We start from the raw sequence: 25,816 nt of genomic DNA, 5'->3' as shown, positions 1-25,816 counted from the left end.
TTTCATTCGGATTAAAAGCAATTAAAACATGATAATTATTTTCAAGAAAAAATAAAGCAATAATTTCCCGAGTTCATTGATTCCAGAGGCCAGAAATTTTGGGATTTTTAGCGTTTTTAGCTGAGACAGTTGGCTCAGTACTGTTTTCAATTATTTAAGTCTGTTGTAACTCGTAACGATCGTGTTGACAAAAATGACCGGTAAAATGGGTAAAATAGTAAAATTTGTGATTTATTTATAAATCTCCCAATTTGGTAACATTTGATTGTTTCGTCCATTCGAAATGGTTCGCAACAAATATTGGGATGGTAGCCATATTTCTATCAGTGGGCTGTAACGAAAAAAGGCCTAGTAATTTTGATGGTTCCTCAAAACGGCTCGGTAGAATCAATCAAACGCGGACCTTCCTCTCATCAATCGCGAGTTTCACTTCGTACAGCGCTGGATTGCGTCTTTTCGGTGGTGCGGATATTGTGGTTAATTTTCGTAATAAATTCATCAATTTCATCGTCGTACCCGATTGCAAATGGTGCAAAAGGCAGTGAGCTGTTGATTGTGAGTGAATTTTTAACGAAGCACAAGCTATTATGAACGGAAAATTGAATAATATCGTTCGCAGTGATACATGAAGACGGGAGGGAATGTTGAAATAACCTAACTTATCTCGTCTGCTTTGTATGCTAATCTTTTCCTAGGTATCTCATAGCCTTCGTTTTAAGTGAGTGACTGAGTGAATAAAGCTTGAGTGCTTTTTTCCACGCGGGGGAAGCGGGATTATGTTGGGAAAAAGACACTCATTGCAGTGGTGCCAATAGTTAAAATTTTACTGATGTCCTTTCAAGTAAGTATTGTAATGTTAAGAAAAGTGTTTACAATGTATGATATTTCGGAAAGGCGATTGCCTCAAAGTAAAACAAATCGATTTATCTGCTGAGTAAAATACTACGTTTTGATTGTACACACTCATCAGAGGGATATTTTGTATTCGAGAAATAAAGAAAATTAAGACTATTTTTGAGTATGTCTAAAACAGGTTCTAGACGTTCCCGCTTTTTTTCAAAACCTCTCCGAGGTAGCTTATCGTTAAAAAAAGTGGACAGGAATGGTCACTTAGAGACTCTGTTGTGTTTGTAAATACACGAAAGATTTCGCGTTACGAATACTTTACATTTGTATACTCCAACTCTTAAATCTTTTGAAACATAACCTCAAAACAAATGATTTTGGAGTCAAAATCCTCATCCTGAGCCCCAAATCAACATTCGAAAACTTTAAAAAAATATATTATACAAAAAGTCTGCTTTGGTATGTTATAGGGATTAATCAAAATATTTTGAGTTACTTCTGCTGTCATATGAGCGACTTTTTATTGAAAATGAGTGTCCTTCAGTTGATGCGCTTCAAAACAAATACGCTTTAAGTTTGAAACAGTGAAATGAAACGCGACATTATATCACACTGTACACACAACGTTATCCTCAACATCTCCTATTTCGAGTGAGTTAAATGAAAAAAATGTTCTGATCTTCCAACTAGACTTCCGGCTTGTCCTGATTAGAACTGGTTCCCATCTGTGCTATCAATCACTGGACCTTGAGGCAGCTGTGCTTGTGTTAGTACTTTTGTCACTCGACAAGACAGCTACAAGCAGGATTTTCTGCGAAAAAACCAGGCTTCCGGACGGACGGGCAAATAAACGGACCAAGCGTACATAAGCCACCGATAGACGTGTGTTAGTGCAATAGGTGGTGGCCCCGAAAGCAGTAGGAATGGCCCAGCAACAAAAGCTGGCTCGACGGGACTACCAACAGCAACCGCTGGCCACCGAGGAAAATAATTCCAAGCTACTGACAGAATCTACCGGAATCGGCAATTTCGGTGAAAAGCGCAAACACCAGGTACTGGACTTTGAGAGCGATGATGACGATGATTTTGCTGGATTCGACGACGACGCTACCAGCAGCGAAAACGGTAAGTACCTAATCGATTTCATTTTATTTGCGCGAAGTATGTACGTACTATGCTTTTTGCTGCTGTGTTTTTGAGATACCGAGATTCGATTATGGATGGTGCCTTGCGCTTCCATTTTAATTCTCATTCCCGTGGCAAAATCCGATAAAGGTTCGCAGTGAAACTTGCGGTGCGGAAAGTGTCGATTAGCACAACAACGTTTGATTAATTATGTAATTTTGTTTTCTTTTCGTATCGTATATGATTCCCGCTATTCCGAAAATTTCTGTGATTATCGATCGACGATTCGCGGCAACAGGAATATTAAGCCCTCCCAGATCATCAAATTCAAATGCAAAAAAACCATCGCTTTCTGCATCTCCATGTGAAGAAAATTCGTCCCATTCAACTTTGGATAAGCAGGTAAGTTTTTGGGACTATTCGTGTTTAAAACCATCGACCAACTTTTTTTTTTACTTTCCATGCATGGATCCGAGAATAGGAAGATATGGAGTCCACAGCGAGTTGTGGGCACACTGGGTTGGGACCGGTTCTATTTGATTTAAATAAGGGAGCTCTAATGGCGGCCTCAGTCAAGCGCAAAGTGGTTCCGCCCGTCAATGCCCAAGATGAAGCTTTCCGAATTCCGTTCAAATATGGTTGGAAACGAGAACTGGTAATTATCATTTTAATTTTTACACAATGAAGCTAAGTAGTGCTTGTAAACCGGGTTTCATTAATTGCCTTGTATTTTTGATAATTCATCAACCTTTATACAAAGTAAAAATCTGACCTACGTATATTCGATTATCATTAAAAATATTTTAACGAGTGAATTTGAAGCTTTTGGTAATTGAATATTAATTGAATTTGATAGGTATGTGTTTTTCGAATATTAAAAAAAGAAGTAATGAAATTAAAAGTTGTTCCTGTTGAAAATTTGGAATATGTTATCTGTATACAATGATTTAATATCGACTAAAATATGAATGAGATAGTGTAAATGATATTAATGTGATGCAATTTTGAGACTTCAAACCCACTAAATAACTTTCTTTGATCTCAAGGTATACCGCGCTAATATGGACGGCAACAGTAAAGACAAAGGAGAAGTTTACTACATCACCCCTGCCGGTAAGAAGCTGCGCACGCGAAACGACATTGTTATGGCTCTACACGATGGACTGACTATGGACAATTTTACATTTATAAAAGATCCTGTTGGAGGTTCGCCGGACGAGGAGATCATTCGGTAAACTGAGTGTTACTTTTAAAGTGGAAGATGGTAAAGCTCATTGATTTATTTACAGAAGTGCCAAATCTTATGGAAGCACCCCTAGACGTTCAACTAATTCGTCTCAAGCGACGATGCAAACTTCAGCCCCGTTAGAAATACCGATCGAAAACAATAGCCTTGGTAAACGCATTCCAAAACCGAAAATGCCCAAAGGGGCGAGTCCACCCCATGCTTCCTCATACGGTCGGTCATCTATTGGGCAAGCCCGCACATCTCCATCTTGGCGCACCAATACTCAATCGTCTTTAAAATCTACAGGTTCGGTGCCAGTTGGTCGAGTTCCATCACAAGGAGGTGTATCTGGATTCAAACCTAACGAGAATGCATTTAGCGTAACGAAGCCGCCAAAATTCAAAAACAAGTAAGTGCAACGTATTGATGATATTGAAAGATCATCATATTGTATCCTGTATACATTGAGTTTCATTATTCTCCCACTCATCCTTCATGTTCACTGTAACCCAACACTTTCAATCCCTCTTCACCTCTCTCTCTGTGCACCTTTCAAACGAACAATAACCGTTTTGTTGGGATCTGATGAATGATGACGACTGTTGTCTTGTCCGGTTCAGAGTCGACACATGTACTATCCAGTGCCTACCGGCAATGGGAATGATTCCACAGTTGCAGTGCACCTCATGTTTATGTATGTATCATCCGGAGTGCGTTGAAGTAACTACAGCAGAAGCTCTAGCTCGTCGATTCACTTGCAAGGTGAGAATTCATCCCATACAAAATGTCTCTTGTAATAGATGGTGATCATATGTCCGCTTTTTCAAGATCTGCCTGGAAGAACAATCCGCTGTTCCGAATGCTGACGGTTTCGCCTCTACACTGGGGAAATTGGGCGGTAGCATGGCTCAATTGCAACCGTTAGCTACTCATTCTATGAACAACACATCGGCGATAGTGGACAAGCAAAAGAAACAAACGCCACCGCAGCCACCGCCCAAAATAGGCCCAGGTACACCGAAAACAAATATCAAAGAACCTCCTCCACAGGATGTCATTGTCGTTGGAGGCCATCAGTTCATTGTTGTGCCGAAAGGCAAAGTTTCAACTAACAAGAATAAAAAGCCAATCAACAAACCCAATCAGTCTCAACCACCACATGTACAATCGGCACAACCGGAAGTCACTCAACAACCACAACCAGCAGCTTCAACGGCTCAAACTGAACCCGCTATGTAAGTATCCATCTGCGAAGACGAAACGTGCCGTTTGATCTTATCAGTTCTTTCTACAACTCTCACTCACCGTCTTCAAATGGATGTCATTTCGAAATTACCAGTTGGTCTCTTTTTCTTTTGATTACAGGCCCGTTTCCAGACATTCGTTCCCATTCCACAGATCCCAAAACTGGTTATTCTATAATATATCCTTCTATGTCATCCTCATGAGTCCATCATTTGCTACCTTTAAATTTCGCTTCCATTATATTTTTGTATTCATTCAAAGACAAAACAAACCTTACTAACGTGAAGCATTTATCTTTTATTTTGTTCCAGGCTGGAAGAATCACGAAAATCTTTAACCAACTCAAGGGCGCTTAGTTCCAGTAGTCAACAGATGCAATCGGCAAGCAGTAATGGTAATAGTAGAAGTTTCATTGCCGCAGATTTGGCAGCTATCAGAAGTGAAAGTGGAACAAATGCCGGCTCTTTAACAAACAATGCTGCTGGAAATAATGCTGGGCAGCGTTCTTTGTCCTCGGTTGTGGCTGGGCTTGAACAAAATCGTCTATTTGCATCGAATTTCTTTTCCAATGTTTCAATCGGCTATGATGTACTTCAGCAAACTTTCCAGTATCTTAAAGTACAGGTGCGTATTAAGGTTATGGGTCGTTTCTATGATTATTATTCCTAAAATATTTCGATATTACAGGAGCTTCTGCGAGCTAGCTGCGTCTGTCGCATGTGGAACCAGGTTGCTAACCACCCTAGGCTCTGGAGAACAGTACGAATGAAGAACTCGCACGTCAACGATTGGGCAGGATTGGCCAGCACATTACGCAACAACGGTACGAAACATCTAGATCTTCGGAAGATGTTGATCTCTGGCAATAGCGATGAAATGTGGCAAAATTTTATCGACAACATTGAACAGGTGGACCGTCTCGAGAGAATCGATTTATGTCGGTGTTCTTCTACAATAGTAGGAAGTCTGTTAAAGTCAAATCCATACCTGAAAGTAATCAATGCTTTGGCTATCAAAAACGATCCAATTGATTTTGCCAATTTCGAACATGGACAGCACTTGCAAGAACTAAGACTAAAATCATCAGCTCCAGTTTCAGTTGATGGTGATCTTGCCCAGCTGGGGCATTTACAAAGTTTGCGTCATTTATCATTGACATCCATTCTGAAATTGGGATCAACGTCGATAGAAGCCTTGGGCAACCTGAAAAACCTAGAATCGCTTGAACTAGGTGAATGTACCGAAATAGGTCAAAATCTAGCCTCTACCATGACTAGTTTAACCAATTTACAACGTTTACGGTTGGAAAAAGGCCAAGAAAATTTCAATATGTTCACCGTACTAGACGGTATTTCGCAATTGCCGAAATTAACACAATTAGAGCTTATCAATTGTGACGTTAAGGTGGGATTCGATAAACAAATCCACAAATGCCGTAACATCAAAAAATTGCTGTTGATCCCAACGTATGTTTCACAATCAGCTGCTACAAACCATATGGTACTGAGCGGAGTAGCTAAACTTTGTGATACACTAGAAACCTTTATCTGGACAGTGACGGTTGAACTGCTTAGGGTCACTGAGTTGTACATCGACCAATGCGACACCAAAAATCGGGAGGACAAAAATAGTCCTGGTGAAAGTATACCCATTCTTAAGCCTGTGCCCGGGGCAGAGGACGCATCGCCCACAAACAGTACAGTCTCAAGCGACACTCCTGCCCAGGTGGAAATTGTACCTCTAACGACGGTTACTAATATCCTCGATCGATCTCTCCCGAAAACCAAGTTAAAAATTCTGAAAATACCTTTCGCCAGTACTTGGAAGCAAGGTATGATTTAACTACCTTAATAGAACAGTGAAGTTTCTTCCCCCCTGTGAGAAGAATATCGACAAATTATGCATAGCTTAGAATATAAAAATCTAAGGCCATCTTATTTGTGGGTGAGACCATTAATTTCATCAAATTCAGGGCGAGGAATTTGTGCTAAAGTATCTTGTAAATACACAGACCATCGATAATCGTCGAAATATTATTCATTAAATTGCGTGCCGGTTGCAAATTTTAGGAATAACGATTCGCCACCTGTTTCATCTACCAATCATCCAAACACTTAAAGTGTCACTTTTTATCATTACATTCGACGCCGATTGTTTAAACGTTACGGTAACAGCTTATAATTAGATTTTAACTGTTTATTATGTACAGCCACATTTGCTCTAATATATACATACATTAAGGTATATGATGTTTGTGCTTCTTCTCTCTCATCACGCGCAAATGTTTCCACTGTAGTTTAAATGATAAGCTCATTTAGAAAATAGAGAAATCAATTGATAATACAATTAAAAGACCATTTAGAATTGTGTAAATTTATCTTTTCGAAAGCCGTCTATCGGGGTTTGGGTTTGTCTTTCCCTGTCAGGAACGTTTGCTCAATCGGGCCGATTGCAAAACAGACATGGCGGCACTCGAATTCTAGCGGTTAGAATTCGGTCGGTTTTCGGCTCGATTTCCATCCGCCTGCTCGATTGCTCGAAAACAGACGATATTTTGCGCAGTGCTGCGATGAACAAAACGAAACACGAGCAGTTTCCAATCGCAGCAATCCGGGTGCGTGTTCTGTTTTGGTGTCTGTTGTTGTGAATAGGGCGTTTGCACAGTACATTAGTATAAGTAAGCCGTTGGGCAAACAAATGTGACAGCCCCATGTTAAATGAATACAAATCGACTAAAAAAAGATATTTTTTTAAGAATTAATGAAAACTATTGAAAAGTTTCTTATGTACAACACATTTTTCGAAAGCTAGATCATTTATTGACTTGTTTGTGATTTTTTTCTAATATTGAGTGGAGTTCTTTAACAAAAATGAAGACTTTGTACAGGTTATGAGCGTTTTTAGTGAAAGCAGGACAAATATTGCTTAAGTTTATTAATCAATTTAGTGACGAAAACTCCTAACATCATCTTCCTGGTTCTAAATTTTATATGATAGACCCAAAAACGTGAACAAAGGATCCGGGGGAACCGTTTAATGTGCTTTACAATGATGGTTGGCTTGTTTTTCATTTTTTGTTTTGCTTGGTTTCCCACTGATATCCAACAAAATAATTGCAGAATCGTTTCCACTTGTTAGCAAATGATCCGAAATAAACTTTTTGAATGTTTTTTAGAGAAATTTAGCATTCATTTAAGGGAAAATCAACATTTTGGTAGAATTTTGCTTTTTTCGTATATAAAAACCTCTAATGTGTGCCCAACAGACCTCTTGTATGTGTGTGTAGCGAACGCCCTATTGTGTTGTGGAATTTGATCGCAGTTGTCCGGCGATAATTTAATATTAAGCAAGGTATGTTTAGATTGATTGAATTCTAAATAATGAAGTTTTATTTACAGCGTGTTCGTAAACTGATTTTTTGGGTGATGCATCGATATTTTTTGGTCAAATTACCTTCCAATGCTTTTGCATACAGTTTGTTTGATTTTCAAACCGGCGTTCAAAAATCACTACGATAGAATAAATCAATTTACGAGATCGCCGTTATATAATTTTCTAACCCATTATCGTACCCACAGAAAACATCGACCCCTGCAAACAAAGCTTCCAAGGAAATGTCCCGTGTGTACGGGCTTGGTGGAATGTCATCGCGGACATCGGATCCGCGAGGTGGTGGCTTTACTTGGATTACTTTTAATTAGTTTTTGGCGTGATACTTCAAAGTGAAAAGCAAGGTGAGTACCGTTGTCATAATTATTTACTATTGGCTTTTTAAACTGATCTTTTCAAGATTTAAAATTTTATTCTTGTGAATCCAATCTACACAGCAAAAAAATCTGAATCCTTGAAAGCACTGAAAATGATAACTCCTAATATTACATGATATAGAACGCTATTTTGTAATGTAAATTTACAAAATCAAAAACAATTGAACCATTAACAGCACTGAATTGAATCACACTAATTTTCATGGCCAAAGAATTATCCCTTATTTATCGGCTGAATTATCCCTTATCTTTATCGAGAAGGCAGGCTAAATCACTAACTAATGATGCTTCTTTTTATTTCCATCATATATCCTATAGATGATGCAATTTTACAACGTTCCCCTTACGCACTTTTCCGCAGACTGTCGAAAACAGGCGCAAACAAATTCTGTTAGGGCGTCATCCCGGAGGACTCCGAATATCCATAGAACAACGGGTGCGATTCTGGGGGCGACCCAAGTTCCCTAATTTGATATGTTATGAAATCAAATACCAAACCAATATGAGCACGAGTAAAATATTGCTGGGCATATGAACTCGATAACGATGCCATCGGAACAGATGCGCATCGATGCATGCAGCAAAAAAGAGGAGGAAAAAGTTCAAAACCGCAAAGTTTCGCCGTGTTTTAATTCCGCCGGCCCGAAATACATTTGCTGAACCGGTAAAATCTTTCCATCAACTTTGGCTAGTTGCTACCTACTTCTGTTTTGTACTTGAAAAGGTAAGTTCTTCAGCATTACGGTTTTTAATTGGTTTAATTTTGGTTATTAAAACAACTTTTTCAGATAAGTTCGGAAATATTTTTTTCAAGTATTGGTATCATGATCCAGCTGTAGAATCTTTGCTGCAGTCTACTGTCGGTGGGTGTGCTGGAGACTGAATCCAAGCATGGAGTTGCGTGTGCTGACCGCTAATTTCATCCAGGTAAGTTTTTATTGTCAATCATAATATAATATTCGATAGTGAAAGTTTCACATTCCAGCTTTCATTAGATCTGGCTCAAGTGAGGCGATGCGGTCCAAAACAAACAAAACATACGCCTCTTATTTGAGGAGGGCCAACATTTATTAGCGCATCAGATAAGATATTGTTAAGGTAAGATAAATAATCTATTTGTAAAGCCCGATAGTAATTGTGTTCCATATCCGTTACAGGTTGCCTTCACACATCATGAAATTTAGGAAACACGAAGTAGCCAGACCAGCCTCCACCCCGAAGCGTCGAAAATGGACGAAGCATCTGAAGCAAACTTTCACGGAGAGGGCTGGCGGTCCACGGACACTTCAATGACAACAAAGAATCTTCTAGCGACAGAAAGCCCATGGAATGACAATTTACATCGCAGTTTCTCATTGCGAAGCTGGAAGTGGAAAACGGTTCTAAGATGATTGTGAATCTGTCCAGCAATTTCGGTAATTTCCTACTCGTGTACCTAGCTTGGGTAAGTTAAAGTTTTATGAAGGATTTAATTATTAAACTATCATGATATTCTAAGAGGAACGATTGCATTTAAAATATGTAAACTAAATGCAATCAAAATAAGGAAAACTAAACATAATTATGTATCGAGAAAATTTTGGCTATTTTGCGACAAGCATCCAATTTGATCGTATATGTTAATCAGTTCATTTTGAAACAGAGATAAACTTTTTTGTATAAGGTACACCGGGGTAAGTGGAGACGATGGCTATTAAAAAAACTGTGAATTTTTTTTTTAACTTTTAATGAAGAATGTTAAATTTACTTGTAATCTATCCAATAACTGTAAAAGAGATACGGTTCCGACAACAGCGGATGATTACGGTGATTTTTTGTTAATTTTCTATTTTTAACTACGATGTGGAGTTGATGTGCATCTTTTTCAATCGCAAATTTCTCGTAAACTAGCTGACTCTTGACGAAAAACTCTACATTGAAACAATCCTTACAACCAGTTAGAAAAGAAACGACGGTTTCAAATTAAGAAAAAGGAGTTTGTTTGCAAAAATCTAAAATTTTGTCTCCAAACCCTACGTGGGGTAAGTGGGAACGGTTTCATACATACTTGATATTTACACATTTTTTTGTACTCTACCAAAGCGAGAGCTTTTGCAAGCATATTTGGAAACTGCACAAAACCTGTATCTTTCGTCTCTGCCCTACCAGATGTATTGTCATTGAAGTTGAAATCCGAAGTTTTCGCGCTGGTGATCGGCAACCTTGCCAACTAGCGACGTTGTGAAATATCATTACTGGCAACGCTTTTGTAAAGCAATAACCAGCGTGCCTATACAGCTACGGGTGGTTGCATATTGAGCAACAGTAGGCAAGGAGTACCAAAAGTTTCTCATTGGTGGGGGGTGGAGACGGAGCGCTTTTTGACAGCGAATTGTTCGCCTACCATGCCTATGATTACGATTGCCTGTCACAAAATGGACGATTCCGTGTCGACGGATAGATTTCCAAGTCTCTCGAACATGGAGAAAGCTGCGCAAAGTAACACCTCCCCAAATCCCGCGGTCGTATTTTTTCGGCCCAATCTTCAACGGCAATCACCAGTCGGACCAGCCAGCAGCTGGAGTGGCTTTCGGAAGTTTATTGACCGGCCCACGGAGAATGCGAAACTTTGTCAACGATATCAAGGACCCTACTCGGTTATAGTGAACCAGTGTTTTATGTGTTTGTGAATAAAAAAGAATTTAAGAACTAAAATTGTATATTTTTATTATTCAAACTCCTAATAGGAACTTCGAAACAACAGGGTAAAAATCTTCCAATTGGAATAAATGGAAAATGGTTCAATGAATAAATGCTTTTAAATCTTTATCTAAATTACCTTTGAGCAAAGATAATAACTTTAAATCAAATGAAACTGGTTTTTGTATCAAAGCATTAATATTTTGAATCTAAGATTTTTCAAAAGAAAAAATCTTTGAAACAGAGGAAAATGCATTTGAACCAAAGGATTTTTTATTTATACCAAAACCAAAGGAAATCCTTTGTTTTTGCGGCACTTTCCTTTGAAATAAAAAATCTTTGGTATAAGAACACACCCGAAGTTGTACACGTCCTGATAATAACTTGTCGCCAGTGAGTGTCGCCAGTAAATGTCGCCAGCGCTCATTGACGATAACTCCGGTTTGGGGATTCAGCGACAATATTTCGGATTGGGCATTGAAGATTTGTCGGAGCTAAAGTACAAATCGTTTGGAGGGTTTAATTTTCGATCAACTATAAGGACAACTGTAGCATAGAGACGCTCAATCAACTGAATGTGAACTCATTTATGTACTGTGCTATTCTGGTGGCGCAGTGCTTTGGAAAGCAAACAAAATTACAATTTAAATTTTCGAGTTTATCAGAAAAGAATATGGCACAAGCCACAACTGTGATCAGTTCGACAGCCATCACTCCGCTGCCGATCGAGAAAGCTCCTCCCGTATATGTAGACATAACTAAATCCGACTAACATTCCCACGGCTACCACACAACCCACCTACAGCGTTACCGTTCCTGCACAAAACATCAAACACAGCGTGGTAGGAAATATTCCGGACCAACAACGGCCGTCATTCCCTCGGTGGTTGCGTCAACAATTTCAGGATTAATATTCAATTTTCTATTGCAGTTCTGAAGGCCACCACTATTCCTTCCATCGCACCAGGAATGTTCGTATCAGCCACTGCTTATACCTTTTTTTCTGCCGCTGCCGATAAAGAAGCAGAAGAGGCAAACAGCTGCACAAAATTGCTGCGAATCATTCGATTGCCGGAACTGTTGATCAAAATCATGGAGAGTTGCACTTGAAGTGGTTCTTTCTACGTGAGGAATTATTTGAAACATTTTTGTTAACATTTTTACCTTTTAATTTTTTAAATCTTTCAGATTCTATCGCATATTCATAAACTGCGCTTCGAAGGCCCCACCCTAGAAGAACCCAAGGTAGATTGTTTGAATTGTCTCATTTCTCACCACTCCCAACAAATTGAATTGAAAAAAAGGAAAACCAGTAGCGTCCACGATTAATGAAGAGCCGTCATCTGGTGGTGGAAACGGCCCCGACGCCATCGCAGTCATTCCCTCGGTGGTTGCGCCAACAATTTCCGGTATAGAAAACATCTCCTCACCAGCCGGTCAGCCATCAACGATTAATACTAAATTTCTTATTGCAGTTCCAATGGCCACGACCATTCCTTCCATCGCACCAGTCATGTTGGCTCAAAACATCGTATCAGGCGCTGCTTATACCTCTTCTTGTGCCGCTGCTGATAAAGAAGCGGAAGATGGTGACGACGATGACACGGGCTTCGTTTCCAGTCAAAATGAGCGGTGAAAATAAGTTCAAAGTTTTTCAGGACTGCAAACAGTTGAAGAGGCCTCGCTGAGTTTTGCGCAATGACTTATAGCCGGAGAGGCAGCAAAGGAATAAAATAGAACAACAAAAACTTAAAAATAAAATGAAAACAAATGAAAGTCTAGCTTTTTGTAACAAAACCGAAAATCCTGAATGAATGGCAACAATGCTAAATGGCCCAGAAACGGTTCGGAAAACCGTTCGGTTTTGGTCCGAAATCGGTCCTTTTTTCGGATGGAGGCTATAGCAATCGGCCCTGAAACAGTTCGAAAAATCGTTCGGATTCGGTCCGAAATCGGTCCTTTTATTCGGATGGACACTATGGCAATCGGCCCAGAAACGGTTCGAAAACCCGTTTGGTATCGGTCCGAAATCGGTCCTTTATGTCGGAGGGACGATGGCAATCGGCCCAGAAACGGTTCGAAAACCGTTCAGATTCAGTCGGAAAACGATCCGCTTGTTTTGACATTTCATCTGCTCGAACTGGTTGAAAAAACTTAACGTCGTCCGAAAAAGTGTTTCATTTTCGCGCGATTTTCTACTAAACTCGGCCCGATTTCTTATACGATTTCGGACCGATCGAGCAGATGAACGGACAAAAATCGGCCCGATTTCGGGTGATTTTTCCTGTCTGGGTTGTTATGCCGAAAATGTCTGAAATGTAGGAACACCAAAATACGCATGAAGCATGATCAATCGACGGTAACCCGTAATAAGAACAAACCCGCTTAACAAAATGAATGCTTGGAATGCTTGAAAGAATGCTTGGATTTCAAGCATTCTTCAAGCATTCCGCCCATTGAATTCAAGCATTAAATGGCCCAACCGATTCTACTTGAAATGGTTTTCCCGGTTCAAAATGACAGCTTACGCACACATGCCATGCTCGGTTTGTTTTGATTATGTGCATATGTGTTAGTGAACATGACAAAATTTGCGTGTGTATTTGTGAGTGCAGCTCGTAAATGGGAATTCGGAAATGTTTTGAAATTTCGGAAAATTTAAAAAAAATTGAAATTATTCCAAAAACATATATTTACATAAACTTTATTTCATAATTGTATCCTTATTTCACATTCATCTTTTTCTTCCCCTGTTTTTAAACACAATCCACTTGTTATGCTTCATTTCTTTTTTCACTTGTTACTACACTTAATTTATAATTTCCGGACGGCTACTCCAATTGTTATTCTTTCCGGATCAGGTCCCCCGGAGTTCGTAATGTATGATAACTCCGATAAACAGTGCCTTCCTGATTCAACCGAATTGAGCATCATTGCACCGCGCCTACTGAAATCTCCTGCAAGGAATGTGATGAAAACCGCTAGGAGAAAAGGTTGTTGCAGCAGCATTAGACCACCAGAAACTGAAATAAAAGGGAATTTAATCGACGAGTGCTACAATTATTATTGCTAAGCTTACCTATTCTGAAAGTAAAAAATTCCGACGCTGCTCTTGAAAAAGCTGGTAGCAAAATGGCCGTTGGAAACTCGGAGATTTTTCCAAGTCTAGTTAGACCACAAACACTCACACGCATAAAACATTCAACAGAATAACAGAAAAAGGATTTGTCGGTTTTGTAATTTATGCTTATGGATATGTGCAATCGTCGCCATCAGCTGTTTGCACTGATGCACGTTTAGAGTTGAAGCCCCAATTTATGGCTTTGAACGCAACCCTACGCGCGAAATAGTTCGCTCAAGGTTTTAAAAAAACCTGCGGGAATATACTCACAGAAAACGAACCAGCATCTATAATAGTAATCAAACAATTTCAGGAACATGGTTAAGTATGAAAACTATTTTATTTGATTCAGATTATCTAATTTTATAAAAGTATTTTAAAAACTCTTCCAGGTTATCATCTAAAAGCATTCATCTTATGTTGTATGAAAAAAACCTTTTTATTCCAGATATTAGTGCTGTCTAATGCTAAGAGTCCTGTACTTCCAAGTCTTTCTCGAATTGTGGATCGCCTGCAAAACCGTTGTGCTTAACAGCTTTCAATATTTGCACATAATCTTCTGGTAGTCCAGTTTCAATTGCTCCACTGACAATGTATTTCATGTACGATTGAGAAGGTTGCCGTTCAAATGGACGATCAGCTTCTTCAAAGTCCTGCACTGGTGGATTTTTCACTAGTTGATATACCCGGCACTCTATTGTGTTTCCGTTCGGTAGATGTACGGGAAGAGTGAGTGCCTTGTAGACTTGATTGTGAACCCCTTCCTGTTTATCAAGATCAGGAAGATTGGTAGTATTAATTTGCCACAGTGCACCCCAAACTCGGTGGCCTTCAGATTCCACAATTGTTGCCGGAGCCCCGCGCCATCGAGCAGCGTAATGAAAAAAATCCAGACGATAGCCCTATTTGACAAGAGAAGGCCATATAAATTAGAACAATAGGCCTTATCCTGCGCCGCGCGTGAGGAGACGACAGTCGAGTCACCTTACCGTCTCGGAACTCTAGTAACCCTATTCCGATAGTCGGTTCAAGTAAGGTGAAAAAGGCTCATTCCAAAAATTAATCCGAAGTTACGTTCCTCGCCTAGAGTGACCATGGTGACTCGAATATCGTCACCTTACACGCGGCGCAGAATAAGGTCCAATACCTTGCAGATGTATCAATTACGCACCTCTAAATAACCGATGCCATTTCTTACAGCAGATGGGCTGCCCATATGAATACGTTTAGAGTACAGATTACTTCCAAAAGCAAAATAATTGAAGGTAGTGCATGATTTCGCGACAGCTGAAAATATTCACATAAAAAATTTGATACCGATGAGCACAAAAAGGTACTTAAGGTATGTAAATCGTGTCATTTCTAATTTTATAAAACATGTACAAGTTTTTGTACTTTTCAAGTCTTTTTCTACATAAAAACATACCCATAACGAAGGCACAGAACCAAATAATTAATCTGCAATTAAAATCCATTAGAATAAAATTAAGGCTGCCAATGATTGTATTCTGTATAATGCTTACTTTTTCGTTTGACTGTCTCACAATTTCAAATTTCTTCAAGCTGTGATTTCTTTATGCACCTTAATAAATAGCGAACAATCTTTTTGGCTTTATACTGTCCGAAAAACATAAATTGTGTGTGTATTGTTATCTATAAATCTGTGTATTAAAACTGCTTTTAGGCGCTTGCAACCAGCTGTTTCGCCTTCGCCAATATTTTGTTTTTTTTTATATTCTAACAAGTAGCTGTGTCCATTTATTTAAAATATTTAATTTACAAAAAAAAGCTGATCAGACGTAGGTGCACTGAAATAATTCGTAATCTAGTTGTTGCAAGCGCGAGATGTTGAATTTTTCTTAAACGTTTTCTAAGAGCAACCGCATCAATGTGTAATAATTGATAAATAAAAAAAATGTTCAGATGATTACTTTTCTTTGCTTCATCCCTTTCCTAGAAAATTTAATATATTTCTACAAATTGGAATTCGAAAAAAAGAATACGCAGCTAAACGCGCTCGAGAACGGTCGACTTTTTCTGCTGTCGGGTCGAACCAACATTTGGCTGCCATAAAACAAAAAGCATGTTTTCGACCTATATCGAAGTTCTATTGCAGCCATAACATTTATGAAGCATTCAAATATTTATTTTTAATTTCTAGCCCACAAATGTAAATTTGTAAAAATGAAATGCCTATAAAAAAAATTAGTACAGACCCCGTTCGATTTTGGCAACATCCGAGCAAAAACCGTTTGATTTTGGCAACACCCAAAAAATACGTTTTTTTTGTATTTTTTTTTATTTTTTATTTTCATTTCAAATTAATCAAAATTAATGTAAAACGTAATATTAGCATGAAATTTTTCAATTTGGCTTATTTATAATAGTTTTAAACTGTAAAAACACGAATTTTTCCATGTTTTACTGCTTAAAGCTAATAGAATTGAGACAAATTGAAAAATTTTATGCTAATATAAAGTTTTACATCAGTTTTGAATAATTTGAAATAAAAAAGCGACAAAAAACCGTTCGATTTTGGCAACATAAAATTTACGGGCGTGTTGCCAAAAACGAACGGGGACTGTATCAGCAAATTTGCCGCTTTGCAAGTTTCCATAGAAGTGCACCTGAGTGAATCAAAGCTGTTTAAAACCAATCTTTTGAAGGCCTATTTAATTTTATAAAGTGGTTCCTTTTCAAACACATTGATGAATTCATTAAGACAAATAGCTATAGAATTTGTGAAATAGATTTTCGTTTTGCATCTCTTCAGTATAAATTGTTATTCGTTTTTTTTTGCAATTTGAAATTGAACCATCTAAATTTTGTCATGAAACAAATTATTTCCCGAAGATATCTACAGTAATATGAAAGTTGCTAATTTTTAAGGGAATTCCACACGTGAAAGTTGCTCGGAGTCAATAAAGAAAGTCATGCAAACAAGAACTCACTACAGTGTCAGGGAAGAGTTGATGAAAAAAGTTATATTCGAAATTGAAAATATAAAAAAGGTGCATAAAAGACACTCGAATCTTAAGCGGGCCATAGACTACACCACATTTGTACAAAATGCGATGATTGTTTGATATTCTATGTTCGCCCACAAACGATACAAACATATTTCGCGACAACACAAACGGTGCTGACGAAAACAGCAACATCAACAACGAAAAAACCACCTCCACCCCTGGGCTGGGGCTAAGTAAATGACCTGAAGTTTGTACGAACAGCACCATCATACACCATGCCACAGAGGGTTTTTTGTACAAATGCGATAAAATTCTGTCACTGGTAAATACGATTTGCATCGTGTATGGCACTGTTTGAACGATCGCGCAAACGGTTTGAGTAAAATCGGTGGGGATCGAAATATTTTGTACAAACCACCCTCTGTGGCATGGTGTATGGTGCTGTTTGTACAAACTTCAGGCCATTTACTCGGCCCAAACTGGGGCGGAGGTGGGTTTTTGCTGATTTCGCCAGCAATCGTTTGTGTTCGCGCGAAATATGTTTGTATCGTTTGTGGGCGAGCATAGAATCAAACAATCGTCGTGTCATCATCGAATTTGCACAAGCCATTCGTGTAGTCTTTGGCCCGTTACTCAGAACTGACTAACAGCCCTTTTCGCGACAACTGGGTCATGAATGCGCGAATAATTCTGATACGATTTTTGGCCGCTTTTTCCATGCCAGAATATTTAAAACCTGTATTATTATTCAGACAAATCAAGCGTGAGTTTTCAAAAGGACGTATGTAACATCAGACAAAATCTGAGAAAAAGAAGGGACAAAATTATGTTAATATAAATAAATGCTATTTAAAGCTGTTTGATCTAGAATCAAGTTTTATCATGGCAGCTGTAGGAAAAACAATAATGTTTTAATTATAGGTTTGAGCATACTGGATTTTTTGCTGTTTCCTAGTGAATTTGTTAAAAAAAATATTTTACACCGTATTGTTGAGTTTTTTTTTTCACATACGCCATAATGATTCGTCGTTGTGACAGTTTAATATTTACATACACCCTTTATGATTCGTCGCTTGGACAAATTGTTTTCATTATGCGTCAAATCAGATACGTCGGTTTTTTCACATCATTGCAGATGCGTCAGTTTTAAAATAATAATTATTTTAAAACTGACGCATCTGCAATGATGTGAAAAAACCGACGTATCTGATTTGACGCATACGACGATTTGCTGCGATCCTCTGCTGTGTGTGCGATATTATTTGTTTTGACAGATGCGTCGTTTTACCAAAAAGAGGTATAAAGAAGAATTTCGAAAACACTGAGAAAAGATGACATGGTCGTTTGTATATTTTTTTAGCTAACGGCATATTTTTTTTTTTTTGTACAAACAGTTAATTCATACAGAAGAAAATAAAATTTACCATACCGTGCAAACAGTAACTCAATTTGTTTACTTTTGCGACATACGTCCTTTTGAAAACTCACACGGAGAAAAAAGTACAGTTATTCCAACAATATTCCGCCTATATTGAACTATATTTCTGATTATTTCTCGGCTAACTATAAATCTGAAGATTTAAACTATATATATAATTGATTATCTGATTGATATTTTGCGTTCCATATTAGTTATAATAGAGTCAATTATAGTTGTATGATTGATTTTATGCATTCAACTATAAATATAATAGATTCAACTATAATCGAATGATTGAGGTTGTGCATTTAACTATAAATATAGTAAATTCAATTATACTGGTACAATTCTAGAGTTTGTTTTGATTAGGTCGTATGAGCCACATTGCATGTTCCGAGAAAATCGCTGATGAAAGTATTAAACACATTTTTTATTCTAGTATTTTGAATAACACCGAGAGCTGTCTGGAAAACTGGTATGAGATGTGGAAATAGTTGGAGAACATGCTAATGTATAGAATATGGCTATTCGTTTAGTTCTAATCAGTGAAAATGTACTTACGACATTCTGCATTACCTACTTGGTGCTAACGTCGTTATGCAGATGAACATTAATTCCATTTTAAATTGATTGGATGTTTCTCAATATTTGCAATTTCCATCGAAATTAATGGAAAACTGATATTTAACTTAATACTATGCAGAGGTGTTACCTGAAAGTTCCCGTACAGTGATAACCGGAATCAGTGCTGCGAGGGACATGTCCATCACGGTTGATTGTAGTCGGCCGACTTAAAATTGATGGCTTGCTGTTCTGTTATTCCAATGATCGTTCCCAGGAGTTCGGAAACGTATCCAAATAGCTGCTTGTTGTTTTGATTACCTCTGTAAAATATGAGACTGATAATTTGCGATTTTGCGCAGCATAAATTAACATTAATTGAACTTACCTAGTTACATATTGAAGGCCTCTATTGTACCAAGATAGTAAAAACTACCATTTATCACGATCTCCGTTTAATATTTTCACTTTTGTACACTTCCCGGGGCACTTTACGGAAAAATGCAAAAGGTCGCTTCAACCACTACGCCGAATTGTTGTTTTGCGACTTATTGCATGCACGGCAAATTAGCGCGATGCAAATAGTCGTAAAAACCAAATTGCACTCGAAAATGAGAAAGTTATTATACGTCTTAATTTTAATTCATATTCTAAAATTTATTTATTGATCAAATGAAACCAAATTTTTACCTGGCGTAGATAACATGTTTTTCAATCGTTTGCAGTAAATAACTCAATTTTGACTATGTTGGTTCATACGACCTAATCAAAACAAACTCTAGAATTGGTTTAATTGTAAATATAATAGATTCCATTATATTTCTATGATTGATTTTAATCGTTCAACTATAGATATTGTAGAATCAAATTACGTTTATTTTGGTAGTCATCATATTTATTGTTCAAATTATAGCCACTTGCTAAAATTATTCTATCAATTTCAAATTTTGTATTTATTTTTTTATCATAAATGCCACCTACAATTAACAAAGATCCGCGCGTTTCTGTTTTTAACTTTCGCCAGCAACCTGCCATCGCTGTCCTCGGATAGATCCTCGCAGGTTGATACTTCTTGGCTCCGGACACTTGGGCTGGGTTCCCGGCTCCGTAAATTTCGAGGTAGCAGCATTTCGAGCCCTTCCGGCCAACACATTTTTTTTCGAGAGCCTAAAAGCGGTCTGCTGTGGTGAAATGATATGAAATTTCCTTTTGAACGGCGTAGAATCCCATGGAATTAAATCTGTTGGAACAACAGAGATGGGAAAAAGAGAAAATAGAAAGTTATTGAAAGAAAAATAAAAAATAAACTATCTCACCCGTAGTTTTCCTATTTTTTTTGCCACCGGTAAACGCCAGCAGGCCCTCAGATCGATGACGTTTTCTGTACTCGGGGGCTCCCGGTGGAAAATTGCGCTCCTCACGAGATAATTTGTTGATACCTTCTTCAGCTGCCAGCAGATTACACCAACCGACGCACATATCACTGGAAGGGCAAACCATATCACAGGTCAATCCGACTGGGTTACCCACTTTAGACAGCGAGCTGCCTCACGAAGGGCGGCCCTTTTCGTCAGGGTCGTGTGCTTGATGTCCGCGCTAGGAGGCTCTTAATATCCGGCAGGTCCTTTCGGGCCAAAACACTAGCAAAACTCATGCTGAGATGTTTTCCTTTCCTCGAAGTTTCGTCGGTCGTTTGGCCGATGCCGACGGGCTTGTTCCTATAGGATTGGTTCCTTATCGCAGCGCAGCACTTGAACTTGGACTCGAGGTAACGTGAACAATATAAATAAAGTGGCAAACAACTAAAAACCTGTTCCGGTTCCGAATCATAGTTTTCTTTATCTTTTATGAAGTTGTATTCGCTTTAAAATGTCGAATCAGTGACAAAGACTATATGCCGAAGAATATAAAGTCATAAAATTCAATAATACATACATTTGTTGGAAATATATTTCAATTAAATTTCAACTTAACTTCGATGTTTAGTATAGTTGAAAACCAAAATTCAATCATACAATTGTAGTTGAATCTATCATATCTACAGTTGAATCAATTATACCATTACAATTGAATCTATTATATTCATAGTTGATTGCATAAGGTCAATCAGCAGTTTGTAGTTGAATCTATTGTATTTATAGTTGAATGCATAAAATAAATCATACAGTTGAATGCATTATATTGATAGTTGATTGCGTAAGGACAATTAGAAGTATGTAGTTGAATCTATCATATAAGTAGTTAAAAGCGAAAAAATCAACCGCGTTTCGATAATTGGTATAACAAGCTGAAATAATTGTAACAACTGTCGTCTTTTTTCTCCGTGCACGCTTGAAATGATGGATTTGTTGATTTGATAAATAACAAAAGTCAAAATATTGTGCATACACCTTTATTTAAAAAAAAACCACAAACTGGCCGGGGCCCCTTATGCCTAGATTAGCATTGGCAAATTTATTTGGACCATCATCACTTCGTCACAGAAACCTGTAATATGAATAAAATCGGATTATCTAGAAATTACCTTTAAAATGAATATTCACCATGGCCCTTATTCTGCGCCGCGCGTGACGTGATGATTGTCACCTCACCTCGGAGTCACCGTGAGATTTGTCACCTTATTCCCGTAGTCGCTGTGGGTAAAGTGACAGAGGTTCATTCGTAGGTGAGTGACTGAGTGAGCTCATGTGTCAACTAGCTCGGTTTGTTTTGTTTTGCTCGCGTTTCCGAATTTTAAAATTAGTTTTTTAATGAACAACTGCGAATTTAGTTTCGGAAAATACCACAATCCAATTTTAAGGTGTTAGCAAGTCGTCCAGGCCGGATTTGGAGCCGAAATTTGCAGCGGATGAGCCGGTAAGCTGACTGATTGGAGTAAAAAAACTAACCGCAAGTTATTTTCCTACACCGTAGCCACCACAAGGCCGCTGTGGAAAAGCAGTAGTAAGCAACCGAGGAAGGAAAGTTTTCAACTTTTTGTACCAATTGTGCTTGCTTTCCATTTTGCAGTGAGGCGGTGCCCATTTCTGAGGCTACGTGTTGTCGGAAAATGTAATCGTAGAGACAATTTCGCACCAACATCCGGAAATGTCCAATCGCCACGGAAAACCGTAAGTACAGTGAAGGAACTTCAGAGCAACATAAACAAAAATTCTAAAAGTGTTCGAATTTCCAGCTGGAAACTGCACCGAGCAGCTGCGGAAATCTGCCACAAGCGGAACATGATAGATGGTTTCCAATATGCCGCCTTGCGAAGTAACTGCCCCTGATGCTGGATGATTCAACGCAGCTGTCTGAAATGTGGCAGCTCTCTGAAATTTGCAACAAGCAATCCGGGAAGCAAATTAAATTTTTAATAATTTTTGTCGGCTACCTTATAGTCATATTATGCACCGAATAGGGTGATGTAAAATCTACACGCAGAGAAAACTTGGATTTTGGAACAAAACAAAACTGACTTTGATTCAAAACATTCATTTTTTGGAATCAAACTCCTGTTTTCTTTGAATCGATGAATTATAGATTTGATTCAAATGAATAATTTTTGAAAGGAAAAAATAATTTTTCGAATCGAATAATTTTGGACTTTGTTTTTAAAGAAATTCTTTGATTCAAAAGACATTTGTTCAATTGCATATTTCTTTTGAAACAAAGTAAATTTTCATTTAACCGAAGAAAAATGTTTCCGAAGGAAAGGAATAATTTCTTTAAATAAAAACTTCAAACTTAGAGTTATTTTGGATTGAGCAAGAAGAGTTTCAAACAGAAAAATATAATTAAGTTTGGTCGGTCGTGTTAAAAATCTTAACCAGTTATTCGGAGTTAGCTATAGGACAATTCAGGATGAAGAATGGTAAGTGTATCAGTTCATAAAAAAATTGAATATTTTAAATTTCTTTAAACGCTTGCATTGTTGCAGGACCACTGCTGATTTCGCCCCAAATTCAGCGGTTAGATTATCTTCGGCCCGATCTTCCGCGGCAACTACCAGTCGGATGGCGAGGAAAGCCAGCAACGAGACTTGCATCCGGAAGTCAGCCCACGGAGAAATGCCTTTACGCCAGACTAGTAAACTTTGTCACCGAAATTTAGGATCGGTCATTCAGTTATATAGTAAAGTGAAGTGTTGGTGTTAAATTTGAGAATAAAAAGAATTAAAAATGTTATATTTTTCTTTTAATTATTTAAAATTCCTAATAGGAACTTATGATCAACAGAAAATATTTCTTCCAATTGGAATAAATGGGAAAGGGCTAATTAATGAATAAATGCTTTTAAATCTAAATCTTTGTTTCATTGTAGCAAACGAAAACAACTTCGCATTAAATGAAACTGTTTTTTGTTTCAAAGGATTAGGATTTTGATTCAAAGATTATTCAAAAGAAAAATTCTTTGAAACAAAGGAAAATATATTTGAACCAAAGTAATTTTTATTTATCCCAAAATCAAAGGAAAAAATCCTTTGTTTTTGCGGCACTTTCCTTTGAAATAAAAAATCTTTTCGCTGCGTGTACAAATAAATTTATATATTTGACCGTTCAATTCGCAGTACTGGCTCTTTTATGAATTATTCCGAAATACTCAGAATCAGATTTCAAATTTCATATTTTTCCCTAAAATCATTTTAAAAGCTCAAAAAAAACGACAAAAATTTTAAAATCGTTTCAATTTTATGCAATTGTTCTTGCTTGTCCCACTGGATGCAAATTTTTGGTTAAATTATTGCCGAGTCGGTACCTGAATCGGTACCGACAATTGTCACCTAAAATCGTCACCCGAATGCGACGATTCTCACCTACGGTGACTACGAGGATAGGGTAAGAACTCACAAAGTTCATCCGAAGTGACGTTCCTCACCTAAACCGACTACTGGAATAGAGTGACTTGGGTGACTCGACTATCGTCACGTCATGCGCGGCGCAGAATAAGGGCCCATGTAAATTTTCTAATTTTCGCTACACGAAAACAAACCAAGTCCGACCGCCTCGCACAAACTGATCAACAACTGGCATAAGCTGGATCACGTTGGTTCTAGCAAAAAAAAACACTCAAAGGAAAAAAACTGATTAACATTTACTCAGTTGTCGCCTTCAAGCACTCGTCGAGTTCTCTGAGTGCCGAATTTTTCAGATGTCTGAGTAATTGTTCCGCTGATAAATATTTGTGGCGACGTCTGAGTAAAAAGGTAGCCAGCGTAGCCAGGCTCTGGGTATTTCAAATTTAGCGAGTATCCCCTCTCTCCCCTATAAACGCGTTACGTAATTTTTGAATGGTCCCGAATTGATGCGAATGTTTTGATTGCATAAAGTAATTTCGTGGTGCGGATTCCGGGATTCTGGAGTTGTTTACAAGATGGCTTTTCTGGCTCGATTATTGCAAAATGTTGCTGTGAAAACATTTCCTCATGATGTACGCTTTGTTGCCGCAGCCAGTATAACGACGGAAAGTTTAGCACGTGTTATGAACAAACCGAAACCGGGAACAGGTAAAGCTTATCGTCGAATTGTGCACTATCCGGAGGAGTACACCATTGAGCCATTAAAAGTGACTAATTTGGCTGGTAGAGATCCGGAAACTGGTCGACTGGTTGCTAAAGGCATTGGCGGGGGAATAAAACACAAATATCATTGGATCAAATGGAACCGAGATGGTCCTTTGGAAGGTCCTCCACAAATTGAAAAAGTCATCGATATCATTGATGATGGTTGTCGCACTGCCAAAGTGGCCCTCGTTGCTGTCGGAGATCAGTTGAAGTATATACTAGCTACGGAGAACATGAAACCAGGCGATTTAATCAAAACATCCAAGTTCATACCGAGAATTCCAGGTAAAAAAATTAGGACATTCTACGTTTTTGTGTAATTGGTCCAATCAGAGTAGAATGTTTTTTTTTTATTCCAGTTCGTGCCAATGAAGGCGATGCTTATCCTTTGGGAGCCCTTCAAGTTGGGACTCAAATTCATTGTTTGGAGAAATATCCTGGTCAACCATGCCATTTGATACATGCCGCTGGGAATTACGGAACCATACTGCGTAAATTCGGAGACCTAGTTGTAGTACAGCTGCCATCAAAACAGGAGTTTGCCTTCAAGCAAACGTGTATGGCTACTGTTGGACGAGTTTCGAACATCTACCACAACAAAACACCTATAGGATCAGCCCAGAAAAACCGCGAACTTGGAAATCGGCCTCGATCAGGACTATGGCAGCGGAAAGACGGTCGCCATGGTAGAAAGGTTCGCCGGTTGCCACCGATGAGAATTATTTCCGCTCCATCGGAAAAACCAGCAGAGCCTATCAAATTCACTTTAAATTTGTAACTGAATAAACGTTTTGTTCGCATTGCTTAACAAAATATTCATATTTTGTGCATTTATCATTCTCAATAATTGTGTAAAATAACAACAGTTCACAAACCACGATCAGGGAGGAAGAATTTAACATTTGAGACAAGCGAGCGGAAGCACAGGAATTAAATATGCTTCGCTGGTCACTTAACACGAATTTGTTTCATTCAGTCAAAAAGTAAAAAATAAAATGTTCAAATTTGCACCAATCTAAGATTGAGATTTTAAAATGCTAGGTTAAGGCACTTAATTTAGCCTTAAAATCATTAATAATTAATTTCAAGTATTGATCACGTCTTTGGAACATTTGATACCTGAAACGCCTGAAACTTTTAAGAGCAATATGGTGGAAAAGAAGCAAAGAACGTTGCCGAAAATTCATATAAGCATGCCAGTTATCTCCACTTAAGTACAAGGGCGCCAATTCCACCACAACGAATGTGACGAAATGGGCCCACGTGGTGGGTTCACCATCAGCAGTTGGTCGGCGCAGCAGACTATTATAGTA

General features: G+C 38.2%; 4 protein-coding genes and 2 long non-coding RNA genes across 11 annotated transcripts; 4 read left to right on the top strand and 2 right to left on the bottom strand.

The window, feature by feature from the left end:
- The first annotated feature begins 408 nt into the window (after positions 1–408).
- Positions 409–6,808, top strand: LOC129744313 (uncharacterized). Of its 3 annotated transcripts, XM_055736784.1 has the most exons (12): positions 409–555; positions 696–841; positions 1,537–1,971; positions 2,270–2,373; positions 2,453–2,626; positions 3,018–3,202; positions 3,261–3,430; positions 3,506–3,608; positions 3,820–3,961; positions 4,028–4,434; positions 4,756–5,068; positions 5,132–6,808. In XM_055736784.1, the coding sequence occupies exons 3-12, from the start codon at positions 1,770–1,772 to the stop codon at positions 6,284–6,286; spliced, it is 2,955 nt and encodes a 984-aa protein (XP_055592759.1). In that variant the 5' UTR covers positions 409–555; positions 696–841; positions 1,537–1,769; the 3' UTR covers positions 6,287–6,808. The 3 variants fall into 3 exon arrangements, with proteins under 3 accessions (XP_055592759.1, XP_055592758.1, XP_055592761.1); XM_055736783.1 differs by having other exon boundaries at positions 3,261–3,608; XM_055736786.1 differs by lacking the exons at positions 3,820–3,961; positions 4,028–4,434 and having other exon boundaries at positions 3,261–3,608.
- Positions 6,809–8,027: 1,219 nt separating this feature from the next.
- Positions 8,028–12,625, top strand: LOC129744327 (uncharacterized). 4 transcript variants are annotated; one of them, XR_008736889.1, is made up of 8 exons: positions 8,028–8,178; positions 8,530–8,935; positions 9,000–9,138; positions 9,197–9,309; positions 9,369–9,655; positions 11,822–12,015; positions 12,079–12,299; positions 12,366–12,625. It is a non-coding gene; the product is annotated as an uncharacterized LOC129744327 (long non-coding RNA). The 4 variants fall into 4 exon arrangements; XR_008736888.1 differs by having other exon boundaries at positions 9,369–11,732; XR_008736887.1 differs by having other exon boundaries at positions 8,573–8,935; positions 9,369–12,015.
- A 1,723-nt stretch (positions 12,626–14,348) lies between these two features.
- LOC129744319 (gamma-glutamylcyclotransferase-like) lies at positions 14,349–15,830 on the bottom strand. The gene is made up of 4 exons (XM_055736797.1): positions 15,535–15,830; positions 15,438–15,469; positions 15,183–15,298; positions 14,349–14,913 (listed from the first exon to the last, which is right to left on the bottom strand). The coding sequence occupies exons 2-4, from the start codon at positions 15,439–15,441 to the stop codon at positions 14,479–14,481; spliced, it is 555 nt and encodes a 184-aa protein (XP_055592772.1). The 5' UTR covers positions 15,442–15,469; positions 15,535–15,830; the 3' UTR covers positions 14,349–14,478.
- A 4,021-nt stretch (positions 15,831–19,851) lies between these two features.
- Positions 19,852–20,779, bottom strand: LOC129744322 (uncharacterized). The gene is made up of 2 exons (XM_055736801.1): positions 20,278–20,779; positions 19,852–20,201 (listed from the first exon to the last, which is right to left on the bottom strand). The coding sequence occupies exons 1-2, from the start codon at positions 20,459–20,461 to the stop codon at positions 19,972–19,974; spliced, it is 414 nt and encodes a 137-aa protein (XP_055592776.1). The 5' UTR covers positions 20,462–20,779; the 3' UTR covers positions 19,852–19,971.
- Positions 20,780–21,636: 857 nt separating this feature from the next.
- On the top strand, positions 21,637–22,318 carry LOC129744326 (uncharacterized). The gene is made up of 3 exons (XR_008736885.1): positions 21,637–21,904; positions 21,971–22,071; positions 22,137–22,318. It is a non-coding gene; the product is annotated as an uncharacterized LOC129744326 (long non-coding RNA).
- A 1,871-nt stretch (positions 22,319–24,189) lies between these two features.
- Positions 24,190–25,318, top strand: LOC129744317 (39S ribosomal protein L2, mitochondrial). The gene is made up of 2 exons (XM_055736795.1): positions 24,190–24,788; positions 24,863–25,318. Exons 1-2 carry the CDS (start codon positions 24,314–24,316, stop codon positions 25,279–25,281), a joined length of 894 nt encoding a protein of 297 aa, XP_055592770.1. The 5' UTR covers positions 24,190–24,313; the 3' UTR covers positions 25,282–25,318.
- The last annotated feature ends 498 nt before the right edge of the window (positions 25,319–25,816 follow it).

The sequence above is a fragment of the Uranotaenia lowii genome, chromosome 2 (assembly GCF_029784155.1).
Source record: "Uranotaenia lowii strain MFRU-FL chromosome 2, ASM2978415v1, whole genome shotgun sequence".
In the NCBI taxonomy this organism is placed as follows: domain Eukaryota; kingdom Metazoa; phylum Arthropoda; class Insecta; order Diptera; family Culicidae; genus Uranotaenia; species Uranotaenia lowii.
The sequence above is the reverse complement of the archived record's forward strand: the minus strand, read 5'-3'. Positions and strand labels throughout refer to the sequence as shown.

What these genes read in the sequence shown, in the direction of transcription:
- LOC129744313 (XM_055736783.1), top strand. Translation starts at nt 1,770, where the DNA reads ATGGCCCAGCAACAAAAGCTGGCTCGACGGGACTACCAACAGCAACCG. An exon ending in CGCTACCAGCAGCGAAAACG is followed by an intron (nt 1,972 to 2,269) that starts GTAAGTACCTAA and finishes TCGCGGCAACAG; the next exon opens with GAATATTAAGCCCTCCCAGA. An exon ending in TCCAGTATCTTAAAGTACAG is followed by an intron (nt 5,069 to 5,131) that starts GTGCGTATTAAG and finishes TCGATATTACAG; the next exon opens with GAGCTTCTGCGAGCTAGCTG.
- LOC129744319 (XM_055736797.1), bottom strand. An exon ending in ATGGCATCGGTTATTTAGAG is followed by an intron (nt 14,914 to 15,182) that starts GTGCGTAATTGA and finishes CTTGTCAAATAG; the next exon opens with GGCTATCGTCTGGATTTTTT.
- LOC129744322 (XM_055736801.1), bottom strand. Translation starts at nt 20,461, where the DNA reads ATGGTTTGCCCTTCCAGTGATATGTGCGTCGGTTGGTGTAATCTGCTG. An exon ending in AAAAAATAGGAAAACTACGG is followed by an intron (nt 20,202 to 20,277) that starts GTGAGATAGTTT and finishes TTGTTCCAACAG; the next exon opens with ATTTAATTCCATGGGATTCT.
- LOC129744317 (XM_055736795.1), top strand. Translation starts at nt 24,314, where the DNA reads ATGGCTTTTCTGGCTCGATTATTGCAAAATGTTGCTGTGAAAACATTT. An exon ending in GTTCATACCGAGAATTCCAG is followed by an intron (nt 24,789 to 24,862) that starts GTAAAAAAATTA and finishes TTTTTATTCCAG; the next exon opens with TTCGTGCCAATGAAGGCGAT.